Source organism: Neolamprologus multifasciatus, chromosome 10 (genome assembly GCF_963576455.1).
Source record: "Neolamprologus multifasciatus chromosome 10, fNeoMul1.2, whole genome shotgun sequence".
Lineage (NCBI taxonomy): Eukaryota > Metazoa > Chordata > Actinopteri > Cichliformes > Cichlidae > Neolamprologus > Neolamprologus multifasciatus.
The window spans coordinates 11776893-11796678 of NC_140448.1; the positions used below are offsets into that span (position 1 = coordinate 11776893).

The 19786-nt window shown below is 41.3% G+C and overlaps 1 protein-coding gene across 8 annotated transcripts in view; it reads right to left on the reverse strand.

Moving 5' to 3' along the window:
* Window positions 1-19786, reverse strand: part of LOC146509674 (glutamate receptor 3-like) — a 78717-nt gene that overhangs the window by 12890 nt on the left and 46041 nt on the right. For 7 of the 8 annotated variants that reach the window (XR_014876615.1, XM_085175908.1, XM_085175907.1 and 4 more), the window contains 8 exons: window positions 17569-17622; window positions 17098-17259; window positions 16649-16816; window positions 15606-15710; window positions 13276-13383; window positions 11202-11408; window positions 8528-8901; window positions 6772-6970 (listed from right to left, as the gene is read on the reverse strand). Coding sequence is in view for 7 of the 8 variants with exons in the window: in XM_085175908.1 (XP_085032034.1) it covers window positions 6772-6970; window positions 8528-8901; window positions 11202-11408; window positions 13276-13383; window positions 15606-15710; window positions 16649-16816; window positions 17098-17259; window positions 17569-17622 (1377 nt within the window). In the remaining variant the exon portion in view is untranslated. Of the gene's footprint in view, window positions 1-6771; window positions 6971-8527; window positions 8902-11201; window positions 11409-13275; window positions 13384-15033; window positions 15061-15605; window positions 15711-16648; window positions 16817-17097; window positions 17260-17568; window positions 17623-19786 lie in introns of all 8 variants that reach the window. The other variant, XM_085175913.1, reaches the window with a different exon arrangement.

A 19786-nucleotide genomic window follows, 5' to 3' on the forward strand; every position in this document is an offset into this window, starting at 1 on the left:
AAAGATAAAAGGTTAGAAAATGATGCATTAAAAAAAAATCCACACAAGCTGCTTTTTATGTACCACTTTTGAATTTTAGTGTGTGGAGTTTGCATGTGTGGATTCTCTCCAGGTACTCTGGCTTCCTCCCACAGTTCAAAGACATGCAGTCAGTGGAGTTAGGGTAACTGCTGATAGTTAATGTCCCATAGGTGAGAATGTGAGTCTGAATTATTGTGTTATTGTTCAGAGGGTACCCCGCCTCCTGCCCTATGGAAGCTGAGATGAGGCTCCACACACTCCACAAACGCAGTTGCAAACACTATGTATGCATGCAACACATTGTGCATGTGTTTTGATTTTGGAGCCTGCTTTACGTTGACGTGTTTAAGGTCAAGAAGGAACTGCATCAGTTCCACCTACACTTAAAAGAAGCTACAAAAATCTTTTTTAACTCCTTTTAAATCTCTAAAATGACTTTTGAGTCAGGCGTCTGCACAGCTCCCTCCCCCCCCCCCCCCCCCCTTTATTTATTTATAAATACCTGAAAAATTAGCAGGTTGTCTTTTTTGTTGTTTTGGCTTTAGTGTTCAGTATGGATCAGTATGCATCCACACCAATTGTACCACAAACACAGAAATAACACGAGTTGTGACTCACCAGGAAAACAAAAAAGGGGGGGAAAAAAACCTTTCTAGTACTCTAGTACTTCTTCTTCACATGCAGTGCATGGGTGATCTGAAATACACTCTTCTTTGACAGTGTCAAGAACTCCTTTTGTAATGGCATCTTCTTTAACTTATTTGACCCGCTAACTTCAAGTCTGACGGCTTCACCTCTGTGGCCCAGTCAGCTGCCAGCTGGAGCAGCTACAGACATGCACAGCACGGCCCTACTCTGACACTCAGTACGCTGCTAAAAATGGCCAGCGAGAGGCTGATCGCTGGGCACCAGGGAGTAGGAGTACACAGCTGTCTACAATAGAGAAGAGAGGGGAAAAAAAACGAGGCTACATTAAACTGGGCTAATGCGACCCGCACTTGGCTGTGAGAGATGAATCTCAGAGGGAACTTTGGCTTGAACTCATATTTATTAACAGCGTCTGTGCGACCGGTTTGTTCCAGATTGTATGTTCAGTAGTCATGTGAGTCAGTCTTCCATTATTTCTATTAGGTGAGAGTAAATGAAAACATCAGAGTGAACTGACAAACTGTGTCAGCTCGGCAACGTGTACGGCAACATAAATAATTCACCAGATATGTAATGGATTGTGGGCTCGGGCTAGTAAGTGAATCATTCTTGACATATGCACGATTTCAGTTCAGTGGAGTGTTCATGTAAACACTGTTAGCATGACAATAATAGCCAATGACAGGTCTGACCATAGTGAGCAAACTGCAATTCTTCTCTGGGTTGCACGTAAATGTATGCTTGTCAGAAGTAGGCCGGTCATCTGTGCGGAAATCTGTGAAACTCCTCACGCTGTCAAACTGATATAAGCGCTGCAAAATCTTCTCACCACGGTGGCTTAACTGAGACAAATTATTCTCAATTAATTGCTGGTGTAACCACAACATCGAGAATATGACAAGCTGGTCACGTCCTCCGGCCAGTGAGAAATTTGGGTTTACTGCCCATCATCCATTCTGAAAATGAAGTAGTCCTTCTTCCAGCAACCAGTTTATCTTTCAGCAGCTGACAGAGCTAAGAGTGACTCATGGCCCTGAGCGTGTCTGACACGCTGCTGGCATCTCAAAACGAAGACAACGGGCCAAAGCAAAGCATGTGCACTCTTTTTGGTGTTTTTATATAGCGGCGTTCAATATTTAGTTACATGCATGGTTAAGGATATAATTACAACTCATTTACTGTATGTTCATGATCAGTGGAAATAAATTAAGAAAGCAACCAAACAGGAGCGTGGCTCATTTAGCACAAAGCTGTTATTAATATGATCCCCAACCATCTTTAATATTGCTTCGCTCATGCGCTCGTTTCCCCACTCTAACATCTGATCACTGTACACAACACAGTGAAATGCAACAAGCTAAATTTAGTTGGTTCAGTTTACCATACCCTGTAAACTGTTGCACACTGGAGAGTGAAGCTCAGGACAGATTATGTGCAAAAATTACTCACAAAATATCCCAATACCTATAATATATAGCAGATTTTAATCATTTCTGTAAAGAAGTGAAGCTAACAGTGGTTTCTCAAATCTGGCCACTTGAGTCAATCCTCTTAAACCTCTACGTTAAAATTTCAGAACTTCACAACAATAATAAATATATTTACACCTCATATATAGAGTGCCTTTGATCTCTCGCTATACAGCCAGCAGCTGTACAGGGAGGTAATACTTATATGGTTTAACTTGTTAAATTGAAAGATAATTTTGCAACTGAATGAGGTCAAGTTGGCGATTACATGAAATCTGCTTTTGGTAATATGGTAATTAACTGTGACAAATGTGCAAAAATTGCAACTCTGCTGTCTGCATAGAAAGAAATTCCCATTAAGTACTTCCATTCACAGTTGAGCCAAAAATTTATAGATTTGAAACTGAAATTTATAAATTTATAAATGTAGTGAAAAATGGCATGGCAGCTATTTTCTACTTTCTAATTTTATTTATATAGCGCCAAATCACAACAACAGTCGCCTCAAGGTGCTTTATATTGTAAGGTAGACCCTACAATAATACATAAAGAGAAAAAAACCCAACAATCATATGAGCCCCTATGAGCAAGCACTTTGGCGACAGTGGGAAGGAAAAACTCCCTTTTAACAGAAAGAAACCTCCGGCAACAATACTTTTATAAAGGATTATAACTAGAATGCAACCACTGAATTGCAAAGAGATGCACTAATCAGCACAGAATGACTGATTGCAGCATGTAGATGAGACAATTATTTGTAAACATTCGCCAATCTGTCTCAGAGAGACTGAAGTCAGTCTTAGTTAGACTGACGGATTGGAGACAGGTTGTGTCCCACAGACAGTTCAGTACCTTCTTAAACAAGCTTGCTATAATCAGCATAAAAAAACAACACTATCATTCAATTATGGTCTCTTTTGTGAACAGTTGTTCACAAACCAGTCTGTGACATTACATATGGTTTTAATGCTTTAATGAACTTTAATGATACTAGTACATTTTTTTAGGTTTGGAGAGAACCAAGCTGTACGGTAGCTGTCTATTCATACTAAGGTAACTTCCTAATTAGTCCACAAGTAGCAAATAGGTGTAGTTCCAAAAATGTCTCCAAAAATGTTTTTACTTATCTTTTTAAATATTATACATATTTATACAACTCCATATACAATGGAACGTTTAAATGGCAGAATGGCAGAAAGAAAGACACAAAATAGATATGAGAAAAATAAAAAGATAAAAGTACCTCTGCAATGCTTTAAAAAGCTGAGGGGCTTGACAAAAAACCTTTCTGAGGACCAGAACAAATAATTAAAGCGTATGTTTAATTATTAGCATACTAGTTATCATCATATATTATGAGCCCTAAGGAACATGTATTATCTGTATTAAGTGCTACATCCTCTTTGATGATCAGGCTGAAATGCATTGATAGCTTCTATTAATCATTAGTGTCTAATCTCCAGATTTCAAAAACCTTTCATCAGAAACGCTCCTCTGCATTGGCATTTCCAGTTTGTATTCAGAAAGAGCCGATATTTTTCACTCAAGACAAAGTCACTACATGTCTGTCAATTATCTCCTCAGGAGCACCTTTGATAAATCACATCCTGTCTAATACATCACAGATTAGAGCATCTACAGAGAGGAACTGCTGCTTATGGTGCTGCCTTCAATGCAATGACTCACCAGGAAGCCACTAAAATATTAAATTTAATATCTATTTGTAAAAAATGTCTCATTCAACAGATGTGAATGAGATATTTTTTTTAAGGCTGCTAGATGTGTCAGTCATCTGTAACATACTGCAGAATGATAAGCGAATAAGGCAAATAGACAACGGCTTCTGTTTTCCAGCCATCTATTTACTTCCGCTTATCCAAGTCAGGGTTGTGGAGGTGCTGAAGCCTATCCCAGCTGTCACAGGGCAAGAGGCGTGTCACAAGTGTATCGCAGAGCTAACACACTCTCATCCAAATTAGAATCCCCAGCTGACCTAACATGCATGTCTTTGGACTGGAGGAGGAAGCTTGAAACGCCACACTAAAAGACTCCAGTCGGCTGGTGGAACTGAACTGAGCGCAGATATGGATAATAGGAACAACTTAAAACTGGCAAACTCAACTCCACCACACTTCTGTCTGTCTATAGCTATAACAACAGCCTTGTACAAGCTGAGTTTGGATATAACCCAGTAAACTTAAACGGAATTTCTGACAAATAAGTGACTTGCTGTTTTGTTTTGCATTTTTATTGAAAACCAAATCCTTCTAAATTTCCCAAACAGACGAGTCGAGACTTTATCATTTCCCAGTCGGCCTCAACTTTTTGGGACGAAGATTTCCTTTGCACCATGACACTTTTCTAAACAGGCCCATTTTTCATACTTTCATTTAATGCAGGAGACATCAAGTTACAAACCTCCTTGGCACCGATCATACTGACTGCTCCATTTCAGTGCTTTCAGACCTCAGGTCAGTTTTGCACAGCAGATCGAGCTTCTGCTTGAACACCTTTGTAAACCTCCTGGGTCAGATATTACACTTGGTTAGATCCCTGCAAAACCCTTCCCTCACTGGAGTTAAACACGATAAACAAAAGCAATGCTCTTTCACCCCGAAGTTAAAATATAATCAGAATCTTTTCTCCTTTTGTCTGCGATTGTTTTCTGCATGCATGCTTTAATTTGATTATGCTTGGACTGACTCTGTCCTAACAAGAAAGCCCTCCAGCCAGCAGCAAATAACCCAACCCGACACAGAGAAACATGCTGTATTTATGCTGTCTGTAAATCTCAGAAGAGATTGTAGGATGTGGTTTCATAACTGTGAAATGATGCCGTCTAAAGCATCCCGATCACTCTCGAGTCTAAAGGGAGAGCTGGGTTTGTATATACCGAAATGTCTCAGACTCACTCCAAGCAATCACGGCAAGAGAACGACTGGGACTAAAAATAGACACAGCTCAGAGCTGGACATCGGATGTGAATGACATTTCCATTTCCAAGGAATAGGGCGTCTATTGTGAGATTGCAGTTTTGTGACAGAGGCCAGCAAATTGGAATTATAATGACATTTTCTAGTTTCTCTTTAAAGTTTTTCCAAAGTTTCAAAGACAGACAAAAACGTGTTCGATACTCAGACTGAACAATCACTTCATTTAACTACATCCTCCTGAGGACATCTAAGATCTGGCAGCGATTAAGAAGCTAAGACAGAGCTACATCTACACAATCAGATACATCAGTTTCAAAATGATAACAGCATTAATTAACATGCAGGCTTTTAAATTACCTTACCTGCTTTTCTAAACGACAAACACTAACCAGTTGCCTGATCTGTTTCTTTTTATAAGGCATTTATTTTTGTACTTCTTCTTTTTGCTTCTGAAGCACTTTTGAGTAAATTAGCAAAGACGCAGTGAGGCTAATCAAAGTCTGATTAATGGCACTGCAGATGGCCGCACGAGGAAGCGTTACTGTCCCAGTTTCATAGCTGAATTATTCCTTTTGCCAAAAAGCTGGGAAAAATTATTTTGATAACCAAAATTAATTTTGTGGACAAAATGGATTTGTGAACAGGCTGATAACAGGCGCTGCCTCTGAAGCCTAATGTTCATTTAGTTCAGTGGCAGTCACAAGCGGACTGGTGCTCCTCTCTGAAAGAAATATGAGCTCAGCATAGTTATTCATTTCAGGGCAGCACTTGGGATGGATGGATGGATGGATGGATCCATCCATCCATTCGCTTCCGCTTATCCTTTTCAGGGTCGCGGGGGGCGCTGGAGCCTATCCCAGCTGTTATAGGGCGAGAGGCGGGGTACACCCTGGACAGGTCGCCAGTCTGTCGCAGGGCCAACACACAGAGACAGACAACCATTCGCACTCACATTCACTCGCACATTCACACCTAGTGGTAATTTAGATTATCCAATTAACCTATCCCCACAAGCTGCATGTCTTTGGACGGTGGGAGGAAGCCGGAGTACCCGGAGGGAACCCACGCAAACACGGGGAGAACATGCAGACTCCACACAGAAAGACCCCGGCCTGATGTCGGAATTGAGCTCAGTTGCCGCACCTTCTTGCTGTGCGGCAACAGTGCTAACCACCGTGCTGCCCTTTTTCACCCATTCACACACACATTCACACACTGGTGATGGCAAGCTACATTGTAGCCACAGCCACCCAGAGGCGAGGCTGCCGGACACTGGCGCCCAAGGACACAACGACCGAGACTGTCCAAGCCGGGGCTCGAACCGGCAACCTTCTGATTACAAGGCGAACTCCCCAACTCTTGAGCCACGATCGCCCACTTTTAAATCGATAAACAAAAGAAACGCATGCAACTGTCGCGCAGCTGTTTGTGTTTTTACTAATGTTTAATTTCTTTTAGGTTTTAAAATGAATTAATTGGATGTAGTTATACAGTTGGTCTGGTTTCAGTAGTTTGAAAGTGCTGCATCAAGAAAAAGTAGTTTAAGGGTTTTTTTTAGTAATTCGTCTTTGGATTTATTTATTTACCTGGCAGGTGATGGCTCAAAACACACAGCACAGCTATAGAGGCTTATTCACCTAAAAAGAGGTCCGTTTATACAGTGCAGCAGCAGGATGGCGACAGGCATTTGAGACACTCACCCTAAAGAACTCCTTAGTGGAGCCGGAGTCTAAAGTCCCATAGGCGATCTCTGTCTGCTTGGCCAGATCCTCGGCACTCTCAATGGGAGAAACCATCCTCTCCACGGTGAGGAAGGCAGCCAGGTTGGCCGTGTAGGAAGAGATTATGATGAGGGTGAAAAACCACCACACTCCTCCCACGATACGGCCGGACAGAGACCTGAGAGGAGTAAAAAAAGGAAAAGGAAAAAAAGAGCAGAGGTAGAGACAGGAAATCAGCATGCTCACATCAACATGTTGGGGAGGAAGGAACCTCGCAGTTCAACCCCGGGTACGTAATTTCAAATTTGACTATTCTCTCTGGTCCTCTGCTTTAACGATCACACTCATACTGACTCGGCTGCTCTCAGATGAACTCTCATTCCTCTGTTTGAATGAGGATGCACTTCAATCGCAGTGAATCCCTGCATTGCAGATGCGCTGCTCTGGATTTCTCTTAATTTATTGTTTTCTTAGTTAGTTTTTATATTTTTGTTCTTGTGTATTCACGGTCACTTCACCAGACCTACAGTGTGTTTCAGAGATGCTGTGTGAGGACTCTACCAGTGTTGTCTGAAAATTTGCTCATAAATGGAGTTAATCCTGAAAAGAAAATCACAGTAAGATCCATTTCCATAAGAGATTAGTTGGTCTAAATGTGGTTGAACCAGAGTTAAAGCTTTAGCCACAGAAATGCCCTAGAGGCAACAGAAGGTGTGATTAAGGATTGGAAATCAGAGAATACATTTCCTCTTGTTAGAGTAGCCTGGGAACTGCTGGTCTGTGTTGGAGCTATAAGGAATAATTTAGCAAAAATTACAGCATCAGCAGTTTTAATTCAAAAACTGCATGTACTTTGAAGCCAACATAAAATCCCTCATTTGCTGCTTAATTGATTTTTTTTTCAGTGAGGTATTAGAGACTGAGAAATCTGCAAATTCCAGGTTTTCAGGAGTGGTGCCCTCTCTGCTTTTTTCTTTGAACATAACATTAAAAAAACTCAGAGTTAAAAGTCCAATCAAATGAAAACAACAACATCTTTGACATATCACCAGTTTAATTATTCCATGAAACGTTGGGAAAATCTGTGAGAACCTTTGGTCAAATTAGTTTGCTTTAGCTCTTCAACCAGCTTCTCTACAATCTTCCAAAGTCAAATAAGAGGAAGTGTCAGAACAAGAATCCTTGAAGAAGTCAGAGATGCCAGAACAGCGATGAGTAAACGGATGGATGGATGAGTGAATGAGTAGAGGGTATGACTGGATGGCCATTGTGTTGGAAAAATATATAGTTATGGAACGGATATCATTTCCACACAATATACCCTATATGCACCAAGTTGATGACCGTAAAATGGGACATGCAGCAAAAACACGGTAGCCCTCCAAGAGTCATGAGGAAATCAAGCCCCTACTTTAAATGAAATGTAATGACCCCTGTGCATTTTACAGCCCTCAGCATGGTGGATATAAGTTATTTTGTGGATGCAAAGCATTGCTGCCAGCATGCAGCTTCAAAACACAAAGATGACGAGTTGATGACGGTTTCTTGCTCATATAGAAATGGGAGGAAAGTGCAGTGAAGTGGAGCACGAGGTTAGGTGGACAGCCCTAATAGGGAAGCTCAAAATAACCTATATGCACCAATGCATGATGGGAACGCATGTATGGGACTATAAAATGCAACGAGAGATGACAAGGACATCGGAGATGTGGTGGAGTGAACACAACAAACCAACCTTGGTGAGATATCGCATCCTTGCTGCATGAAGGCACCCAGGGAGAACCACAGGCTATTAAAAATCCCAAAGTCGTTTGGAGGGTCAGGGGGGCTCTGAGGGTCTTTGGCCTCATCGTTTTCGTCCAGATGCCACTCATAAGGGCTGAAACGGCTCACCAGGAAGAGCACCACACTCACACCGATATAAGCAAAAACTATACACATCCAAATCTCATAGGCCAGTGGATCCAAGAAGGAGAACACCCCAGGCTTGGACTTCTGGGGCTTCTTAATCATAATGGAGATGCCCAAGCTCATGAAGGGTTTAGAGAAGTCTATCACTTCTTCTCGAACCAACGTTATAGTTAGTGGTGCCACAGCTATGTCAGCTCTCTGTGAAAATGGAAGGAGGCACAGAGGGATTTAGTCTAACAGAAAAGAAATAATAACCAAAGAAAGTGTTAAATTCTGTAAAAGAGTAAATATTGATAAACCTCAAACCAACTCAAACTCACAGCACATTCACAGAGTAAACAGAATGAACATTGTGAAATGGCACAGCTTAGTATATACTGAATAGCAGACCTGTGATAAAGCCCTTCAGAGGGGATCTGCCATTTAAAAATGAGTCACTCAGCATTTGTTAATGTCTTTGTCTCGATCCAAATCTCCTCCATGAATCAAGCGGAGGGTTGGAAGACAGAGGTGGATGAGCTTATGTAAGCAGTTCATGAAATGTGAATCAGCCTGTTAAATTCACCTCCAACAGATCCTCTGCTTTGCCTTTCAGGCTCATCAGTTAGTATGAGAAACAAATGCTGACAAATGTCTGCAGTGACTGGAACAGAATAGACTGCTGCTTCAATATTGCTTTTCTGGTCTTACTGACCGCACTGTGTAACGTAATCCACATTAAAGAAAACTGAACACAAAGGATTCATGTCGCTGATAAATTCAGGAGGGGTCTTGGGCAAAAGCAGCTGCCTATTGTTCATTGTGAATTTACGTCCCAGCAGTTAATTGGCAGCAATATAAAATGAGTGTTGATGCACAAATTTAGATGAGGCCTTGTCACGGCTCGTTCAATTAAAATAGACGGCAATCTCTGTCGGTCCAGCTATTAATATTGCTGTAGACATGACGGCAGAAACTACAGGTGTCAGATTGTGAATCAGGCACTGAATCACCGTCTGCATGCATCTTTTTACATTTGCAGTCAAGCGTGTGAGATGTTTTAGCATCGTTCGTTCAGCAGCTGAGGCCTCATAAAAGATGCAAATTGTCTTGTTCAAGCCAGTTCGGCTGTGAGTGATCCACGAGACACATGGCAAACTCAGTTGAGTAGATTCTACAGGAGAAGGAGGGATTTCTAAAACTGAGTCACTCTCCAGATAAATATGTTTATTTTTCTTTGTTTTAAATTTATTCTTATGTACCGTATTTTCCGAACTATAAGGCGCACTTAAAATCCTTTAATTTTCTCAAAAATCAACAGTGCGCCTTATAATCCAGTGCGACTTATATATGAATTCTGGTTGTGCTTACTGACCTCGAATTGATTTTATGCAGTTCATAGCGCACAAAAATCTGTCAAAAATTTGTTAGTACGACTTTGGTAAGCTACGACGCCGCACCACTTGATGGATTGTCGGAGCATTACAGCTACTGTAGTCAGAAGCCTCACCTCGCGGAGTAATCTGGGCCCAAAACTCAGTTAACTTCAGGTCCTAAAGTCAAACGACCACTGCGGCATCACTGAGAGTTAAAAACTGTCTAAATTCTTTCATCTTTAATAAAATGATCAGTGTTACTGCTTTACCAGGTGTAACAATTAAGTTTAACATCCAGGCATCCATGAAAACATTAAATTTAACAGAATTACAAGTTAGCATGAAGTTAGCTCGCTAGTTTCCACCTAAACATGATATACCATGTTCTGATTGAGAGATTTCTGAAAGAATTAAAATGTACAGCTCTGCTTTCACTTCCAACATAAATGAAGACAGAAAACTAAACAGTAGTGACTTTTGTAGGGTTACTGAAGTTGGGCTAGCTGGTATATAATGATGTGCTACGTGATTGGTAGCAATATAGCTATGTTAGCATAGCATAAACACAGTGAAGCTGGAGGATGAACGCTAACTTTTTTCCACTTGATAAAAGTCACGTGAGGGTTCCCGATGGTTAGGGACAAATGCAATCGCATGGCAGGATGCTGTAAACGGACCAAACTTCAGTCAGGAGAACAACTGAGAAAATCCATCCACAATACGAGGTTAGTTATTAATATACTGCAACAACATGGGAATAGAGCAGCTGCGAGAGAATTAAACATAATGAATCAATGTTACGGAAGTGGAGGAAGCAAGAAGAATGAGTTGACTAAAGTTTGACTTATCTGACTGTTTTGTTTCGGTTAATGCGCCTTATAATCCGGTGCGCCTTATGTATGAAAACAGACCTGTTCATCGACAGTGCGCCTTATAATCCGAAAAATACGGAAGTGTAAAACTGTTTTCTATGACATATGACTGAAGCTTTAAGGGATTAATTGGCTATAGACAAACTTACTTTGGTCAAGAAAAAACTTAATCTGTTAAAACTGGATGTTTTACTATGTGCTTTGTGTCACGAGTCACAAACAATGACAAAAGACTGACAGTTTACAGAAACACAGGCAGACTGACACTTACCCCATAGACTAGTTCACCCACCATCCCGTTCCACGTCTTGGTCTCTGGATCTCTGGCTCCATACTTCCCGTCGGGCACTATTGACAGCTTATACTTTATCCCCACATGTTTTGCAATTTCAGAAGCTAAATCGACACAGTAGCCTTCATATCTGTCATTCCCCTCCATCTGCATATAGTTTTTCTTGTACATCACATATGGAGCTTCCTGTTAATTAGACATAATTTTGAGTTCATGGTAAAGCAAGATCACATCCACAGTGACCAAACCATATGGGTCACATGAGGTCTTTATTGATACTGCTGCATGCACACGTGCAGGGCACGAACAGATGAGGGGAACATATAAATAAAGACAAACACAGGTTAAACACATGTACGGGCACGTAAGTGGAGGACTGAAGGGGTGGGGTGGGTGGCAGGGGGGACTAGGCCGACTGCACCGACGGGAGAAGCAAAGCATCTATAACTGAGTGCAAAGTGCAAAGCAGGATGTCGGGCCTCCCTCATGCTAACCTGATCCAGAAAAATCTAAATCTGCAGAAATGGGCAGTAGGCGGGGATTGCGTGTGCTTTGCATCAGCGAAGGCACAGGGGGCAGGACGAGCTGAATGGAGCACTTTTCCAGTTCATAAAGTAAACGTCAGTGGCAGCAGAGAGATTAAAGACATCAAACACATGGAGATTACCTAATTTTATCGAACAACTTTTTTTAAAAAAAAGGTCTGAATCACACCACAAAAGTAGTTTAAAGCTGGTTCAATTTGCTTTTTTTATTTGTTCCATTACGACAATAAAATAATCTGCTCATCGCCTCGATTATGCTAATATGCTTTGCCTGTGTGCCTTGATTGTTGTATCATTCCTCCAACATGTAACATCCAAAACATGTTTGCCATTAAAGATGAACCAGTGTCACCTTGGGGGGGATATTAAGCAAAGCTGTACTTACTTTGTCGTATGGCACACACATGTTTTCAGAGGTTATTCATCTTAATAGAACAGAATAAATGCAATTTCTTCACGGGAGACTGTTGTCTTTTTCTGATGTTTTTGGAGCATTCAACAGCATGGCTCCTGTTGAACTTTAGACTTCCACATCCCTTTCGCTCCGCAGTCTTCGGTGTTATGGTGAGACAAAAAAATGAAAGAACTGCACCCCAACAAAGCGAGGTAGTCCTTTCATTAAACGTTTTCTTTAATGTCATGGGAAGTAATAAAAACATGAAGCTAATGAGATGACTGCGATGCCTCTAAAAACAATAATTGGTTTCTGTTCAAATCAAAATCATGTCTGGCAGAGAGAAAAAAATAATGCAATGGCACTACGCTTCTTCATTTCTTCCCTCGCTCTAAACAACACTTTACTTCCAGTCTAGGTAAGATGAGTATGAGTTTCCAGACACTGAAATGGGAATGCGTGACTATTTCATTCTGAATTTGCCTAAGATGCAACCATAATAGGCAAAGTCAGAAAGACAGAGAGGCCATGGTTTTAAATGTAAGATAAGGCGCACCTTATCTTACATTTAAAAATGGCTGATGATCACTAAACTGGAGCTACTGCCTGCAACTGATCTAACTGACCTCACCGCTGCTTACTCCTGGAGCGCTCTCATCCTCACTCAAATTTTTTAACTAAGTAAATTTTAGACAAGGGATAAACAGCCAAAGGTTGCAGCCATTGGCTGTTTACATCCTCCTTGTATGCAGATCATTTCATGTCTCTGGTCCAGCATCACTGACAATTTACTTAATGAGAGGGAAACATTTTTACTTACGTATGCACTGAATGAGAACACGATGTGTATAGTTATCATTACCAAAGCCGTTATTGTGATGTCACTACTACAACAGCCCACTGTAATATAAAAAAACCAAAATGCTTTGGCACCCACACGGATACAGTTGAAACACTCTGTGTGAATCGACTGTTTCAACATGTAGTGAGTGGATGGAAAGCAACTGAAAATACAATAATTCTACCCTCCCAGGACAGATTGCAACAAAGGACACCTTGACCTTGAGTGGCAGAAATCTTAAGGTGAAACATTTAAAACCACTTGAGTGTGTACCATAATAGTAGTGACCACAATTGTTCGGTTTTCCACAGAAGAGGACTCGTTGGTGACCTGCTGATCCATTATATATACAAATTTTTCGTACTCATTCCAGTAGCCGATCTGAAAACAACACAGAGGTCCGCAGTTATTTACGAGAAGCAGAAAGACATTTTCACAGTAGACCCTCCGAGTTCACGTGAGCTGGTCGGCTCTATCTGTACAGCTGGAGACAGTGTCGGTTGCTCCTGATATATGATTTAATAAAAAGCTCATAGTGGTTCTCCTCACTTCACCTGGGCTACACTTCAGCAGAGTAGGAGTAATCTATTCCTGGCTCAGCAAATGTTCTCTTATATAACAAGAAAGCAGCACCCATAGAGCACTGGAGGACTGATAAAATTAATACCAGCAAGAAAAACCTAATAATCTAAAAATGCCTTATCTAGCCAATGCAGTCGATTTTTTTTCTCTTTCTATTAATACTACATAAAAGACACACATTATGATCTAACACAAACAAAGCCTGGCTTGTTGCTGCTCAACCTGAGATGATTCCAGTAGCTGTATTATGTTTATTTCTGCTAGACTCTGATTTATTCAGCCAAGAAGAACTCTCCCATTTCTGGAAGCTATAATGCGCAGTACTCACTCTCTTGTCACTGTAGATTGTCTCACACTGTGATTGGATGGGGGGGGGGGGGGGGGGGTCTGTGATGTATGTTGTCTTACGAACTGAGCTGTGTGGACATTATGGGGCCACTCCTTTTCGGTGCCAGCTTTGTGGGGTTTTCAGTGTCACAGAGCTACCGCAGCTCTTACGGGTGTCACGTGTAAGGGTGTGTGTGTGTTCAGACATTATTGTTTTTGCCTTTGGCCTGCCCGATTATACAGTAGTGTATTACTTACTAATGTGGAGTTGTATCACAGTGTAACGAAATTGTTACGATTCAGAAGGGTAGTCAGAAATCAAAAAAAATCTTGGCATTAATAGTTTAAAAAAAACAAACAAAGACGTGTAAAACACAATCTTTTCACCTTCAGGCTCAGGGTGGATGTGTGGGCGTGATTTGCTCCAGTGCCTGTACCTTACAAACTAATAGGGACATAGACAGTGTCCTGCCAGAGGTAGAGAAGAACAGGTCCCAATCTTTTAGCATCTAAACTAACAAACATTGACAAGCGCTACAGCTGACAACTTAACTAGCTAACTGGCTTTTCCAAGTGAGTGCACTCCCTCACAGCAGTTCCTTTAGCAAGCCAAAGGCCAAGGCACAAGAGAAGACATGTGTCCATGCTTGTAGGGTAAATGGACACGTTGTAGCTAAATGCTAATGTGTGCTGCAGCTCTTACCTCTTAGCTGTTTCTGTCCATGTCAAAAACTTTGGATCTTCTTCCTTATGCACAATTTTTTGTTTCAAAACAGTACAAAGTACAAATCTTTTTACACTGAGCCTGTAGGTGTTATGCTACTAATGTGTACTTCACTGTCATAGTTCTAATCACATACAAGTAAATGTTGCTGCTTAGCTAACATCATGTTAGGGGTTTCCTGTAAAAACACTCCATATGACTTATTTGAAAGGGTTTTGTGGTGGTTAGCGTTTTAGCAGTTAGCAATCTGTGTGGAGTTTGCATGTTTTCCCTGTGTCTGCACTGGTTCTCTCCAGGTACTCTGGCTCCCTCCCACAGTCCAAAGACATCTGTGGCGCTGATTGGTGACTCTAAATTAATTGTAGGTGTGAATGTGAGCATGAATGCTTGTCTCTCACCCTAGGACAGCAGGGACCGGCTCCAGCCTGAATTGGATAACCAGAAGTAAATCGATGGATAGATGATTATTTGAGAGAATTTCTTAAATTAAAATAACAAGACCTGAACACTAGTTTAAAAACTTGCATTTAAATATCCATGAATATATGTCTAAACAGTTTGTTTGTGAGTATACTCAATTATTATTAAATTCTCTGTAAGTGTGAGGTGATCACAATTATTCATCCATTCTCCAAAACTTCAAGCTTCCATCTGCATGGCTTGGCTGCTTCTTGGTGGATATATTCCAGATCAAACTCTCAGAGGGAGCGGGAGCTTACATGATTTGAGTTGGATCAGAAAGCCCGGGCTACTGGCAGCTTCTGTCCAAATCAGTATCAACCCTAACTTATGTAGTGCCAATATGCCCAGAGAAGAAAATCCCTCAAAAAAGGTATCCTTCAAATTTGCTTATGCTTGTGTAGTTGTATGCAAAGCACATAGCATGGGTCTGTATCATAAACTCAACCTGCAAAAAGTATTTAATTATAGATTTTTAAATTATGACATCCAAACCTTAGTGCCCACTTACCTTCCTGGGGCCGCCTGGTTTCATCTCGTACACGTCGATTGTGTAATTAGATCGTCGGCCAAATGTGTCAAACTGGATGTTTCCTGTCATACCTTGTACTTGGACCTGCCAGGCACCAAGAAAAGCGTCATACCACCTGTTCCTAACATACAGCATGTATAAACCACATGGTAACGTGTGTCATACGGCTGTGATATAAGGCTCTGCTTCACCTTTTGGTCTCATTTTCAATCAGTTAAATCACTTTAAATAAGGATCCAGTCTATTAGGTCAGACTAACTTGGAGCACCAGAAGCAGGTTTCTTATAATTGTTTGCTCACGTTGCAGTATGTAAGGAATGGGTGTATTTACAGAATAACATGGTTCTAGTACGCTTAAAAGAATTAAATATAGTGTAAAAGGCAAAAGTCTTGAGCCAGCCCTCATTTCTTGGGTATTTTTTCTTTTTTTAAACCAACAAAATGATTCTTAAAGTCCTCTTAGCTGAAACTTGACATAAGTTGTCATGGTATGCAGTGTGTACTTAAACAAATTTGAGAAAAGTGGAGGCCAAAAGAACAAGTGGCACACATCTATGGCTCATTAACAAAATCTAAAAAATCATATTCTAAGACATAAGCAAAAAAGATGTAACATAAGACCTGTGTGTTCATCTACTGTTCACTAAAAGCCCCAGTAGAAAGCTTGTTAGAACTGTATAAACTTATACAAAATATAAATAAATGAGGGGTGGCTCAATACATTTTCACAGTTCTATAATATTTCAATGGCTAAGTGCTGCAGCATTTGTTTATTAAATTGTGAAAAAAATCATAATGTATTTCTAGCAAGTAATGGCATAAAAAACTATATTTGTAGCCTGTAGTTTATAGAGGCAAAACATTTAGGGATCTTTCACAGAAAAAGAAAACACGGGAGGAAAAAAAATACCTAAAGAATAAAAACTTTGGAAACATCACCAAGTAGAAAGTGAGAATAAGCAAACATATAACTATAAAGTAAATAAAATAAGCAGTGAGACAGTGCAGGCTCTCAGTCCTACCATTTTGAGGGCTCTCTCTATGTCGATGCCTTGGCTCCAGGGCACTGCAGGGTTGGCGAGGCAGTCGCCCGCACTCCCCCTACGTGACACGTCCACTCGTTGCCGCCGAAGATACCGGAAGGCCTCCGCGATCACGAGGATGGCATCGTGGGTGAGTGCCGATGTGTACTGAGTCAAAGGCCAGAAGAAATCCCAGTGATGCACCAATGACATCACACAGACCCAACACAACACTGAGCTGCCGTCAGAGCAAGGTTACCACAGAGCGCTGCTCGTGTAAAACAAGCGAGACGAACTGAACTGAATCCCTGAAATGATTCGCACTGACATATTTTCTCTGATTGAAGCCAAGTTACTACCCTCGAACTCAGAAGATGAATAGCGACGGCAGCCTTTGAAGATGTTAAATAAAAATGCAACTGCGGCATCGGCAGCTTCGCCTCACTGACCTTCAGCGGAGTGTTTTTGGCTTCTGGGAATTCTCTTTCATCCAGGCGCTCCCAGCGCTGGAGGAACTGCTGGACGATGGGGCTGTCTGGGCTGATGATCTGGAAGCCTGTGATGTTGGCTCCACCAGAAAAGACCCTGTCCAGACTCATGTTGGAAAATCCCTGAGAGCAAAGAGCACAACTTGGTGGTAGTGGAGAAAAGGATCATTAGGAGAACAGGGAATAAAAAAGATGAGAGATTTAAATCTGCTTTAGCTTGTCCACGCTGAGTAACTTCATTGATTTAATTGCACCATTCAGTTTTAAGTCTAACACAACTATATATTGAGAGAACCAAGTTTGACTGTGCTCCTGAGATGTATTCACTGAGAACATTGCACTTCTTTGCACAACGTTGCATCACACACAAGCACTGCTGCTACGAGTTTTCCACTGAGTTGTGTTGTGCTGTTTCGAGTTGCGAGCTCTCACCAGGTTGGCGAGGATATAGTGGTATCCTCTGCTGTTTTTTCCCGAGGTCACCACCTACAAATTTGCAGAAGAAGACACGGAGTGAGTCAGATTCCCTTCCAACAACACTGAGAACATTAAGAAACACGAAGACTCAGATATGACAAAGACCTCTAATTGCAGAAGAGCTGACAGAAAGAGAAAGAGAGAAGAAAGTGACATTCGGGAGTGCAAGAGGGAGCGTGCGAGCGCGTACATTTGTGCGCGTTTGCATGAAACGCACACATAGTGGGGAGAAACTGTGATGACAGCACTTGTTCCTTTCCATTAACTTCAACATGTAAAATAAGGTCAAGGCTTCGGCAAACCTCCGTCTCTCTTTTCTTGCAGCTGCCTCTGCTCTGCAGTCTGCCGCTTCCTGCTCCGCCTGTCTCAGTTGCGCACTAGACTTAATTAAACCCAAAATGTTGTACAGCACCTGTCGGAGCCAGCCGACACAGAGAGAGCTGCATCCGCCGATCTCTTTAAACTTCTTCGCCGGCTCAATCTCGCTCCCTCTCGCAGGCGCTCGCTCCCTCCATATATTCTGATTCGCCATCGAGAGCGAGGCTTCAAAAAGATACTGCGGGGGTGGAGAGTTGCTTTTTTTCCCTGTCTTTTCACTTTCTACACTCCTCCACAGTTTCGATAAGTATACTCAGCCACTGAAATCATCTAAATGTTAAATGTCCAGAGTGATAGTGATATCACACTGAAGAGATTTCACAAAGGACTCGGATAAAGATGAGGAATATAACAACTTCACCGAAACAAGGAGAGCATCTCATTGGTGGATTTCTACTCATAGTACTACTCATAGACAAATTATGTAGCATTTTACTCAGAGGCTCCTATTTTGGGGGGTATTTGTTTTATCTTTATTTAACCAAAAGTGAGATTCTTTTGAAAGCAACAGGACTAGGACTAGATAGCATTACCAAGCATGCTTTTATTTTATGGCAGGGAACACCAAAACTCCCAGAGAGAAGCAGCACAAGTATGGACCACATAGCTGTGTTTTCATCAACACCCGTGTACTATAAAAACCTGTTTACTCCTGCCTAATGTCTCATAATATTCCCCATGATGCTGCAAGACTGGCCCTCTAACAAGCTTATGGCATTTCAACATTATATCAAAATTTTGTTTTCCAGAAAAGCAAAACAATTTCAACTCCTGATCCAATTCCCTCAAAAGGAAAAACATTCCTTGAAGCTTTGCAGCTCGCTGTCTTCCAAATGGTCTCAAATAGCTTTTCATTTTCCCGCACGTGAGAGAGAGCCAGAGTGACCCGAGTGTGGCGAGCACTTAATGAAGCTGCAGCGCCTGGAGTGACTGGCTACGACTCTCGTTTGTCACACACAAGGCAGGCGGCGCAGGACCTCACACTTCTGTGCAAGCTTTTAGTCTGGACAGCGGGCCAAAACGAAGAGAAACAGATGCGTTTAGAAATGTACCTGGCTTAGTGTGAACATGGCTGTGCCCGAAGCACTGCTTAGCTGCTAGAACAGAATCAGGTGTAAACGTTCACTGCTTACTGCAGCGCGGCGTGTAGGCAATAACTGGAGGTGTGAACTATATACTGAATTCAAAGCACTCTGAAGTCAGTTCATAGTGCATGCTTCATACTGTACTAAGTAGCACCTTCACTGCTGACTGCTACAGTCTTTTACAGCCATGATTCAAATATTAAGGCTGTGTTGGAAAGCAAATGCTTTTTTTATATGTTGCATCGTAGTTAATAAAAGCTTTTTTGATATACTTTCATGCACGTTTGGTTTATAGATTCATCACCTAGCTTTCATACCTGATGAAGTTTTGATTTGCAAGAGGAGAAAAAGAAAATGTGTTTACCACCTGCCTCAGCAGTCATTACTGTAGGATGGCAGTGAACCAAGGGAAGGACAGCTATACTAAAGTTCTGACTGAACAGTTTCTGAAAACAGAGTGACTCTAGAAGATAACTCAAATATTAATGTTCATGATCAGAGTGATTATGCCCTTTACTATTATTCTCTATTACTATTTTTACTCTTTGATGTAGTTGCATTAATATTCATTATAGAAATGATAATGAGGACAAACATAACAATTCTCTGCAGGTTTTTACATGTGCTGTCAAGCCCTCCAATATAGTTTACAAGGACATTTTCATTACTGTCTATTTTCATTTTCATGTATCATGCACACTACAGACGTT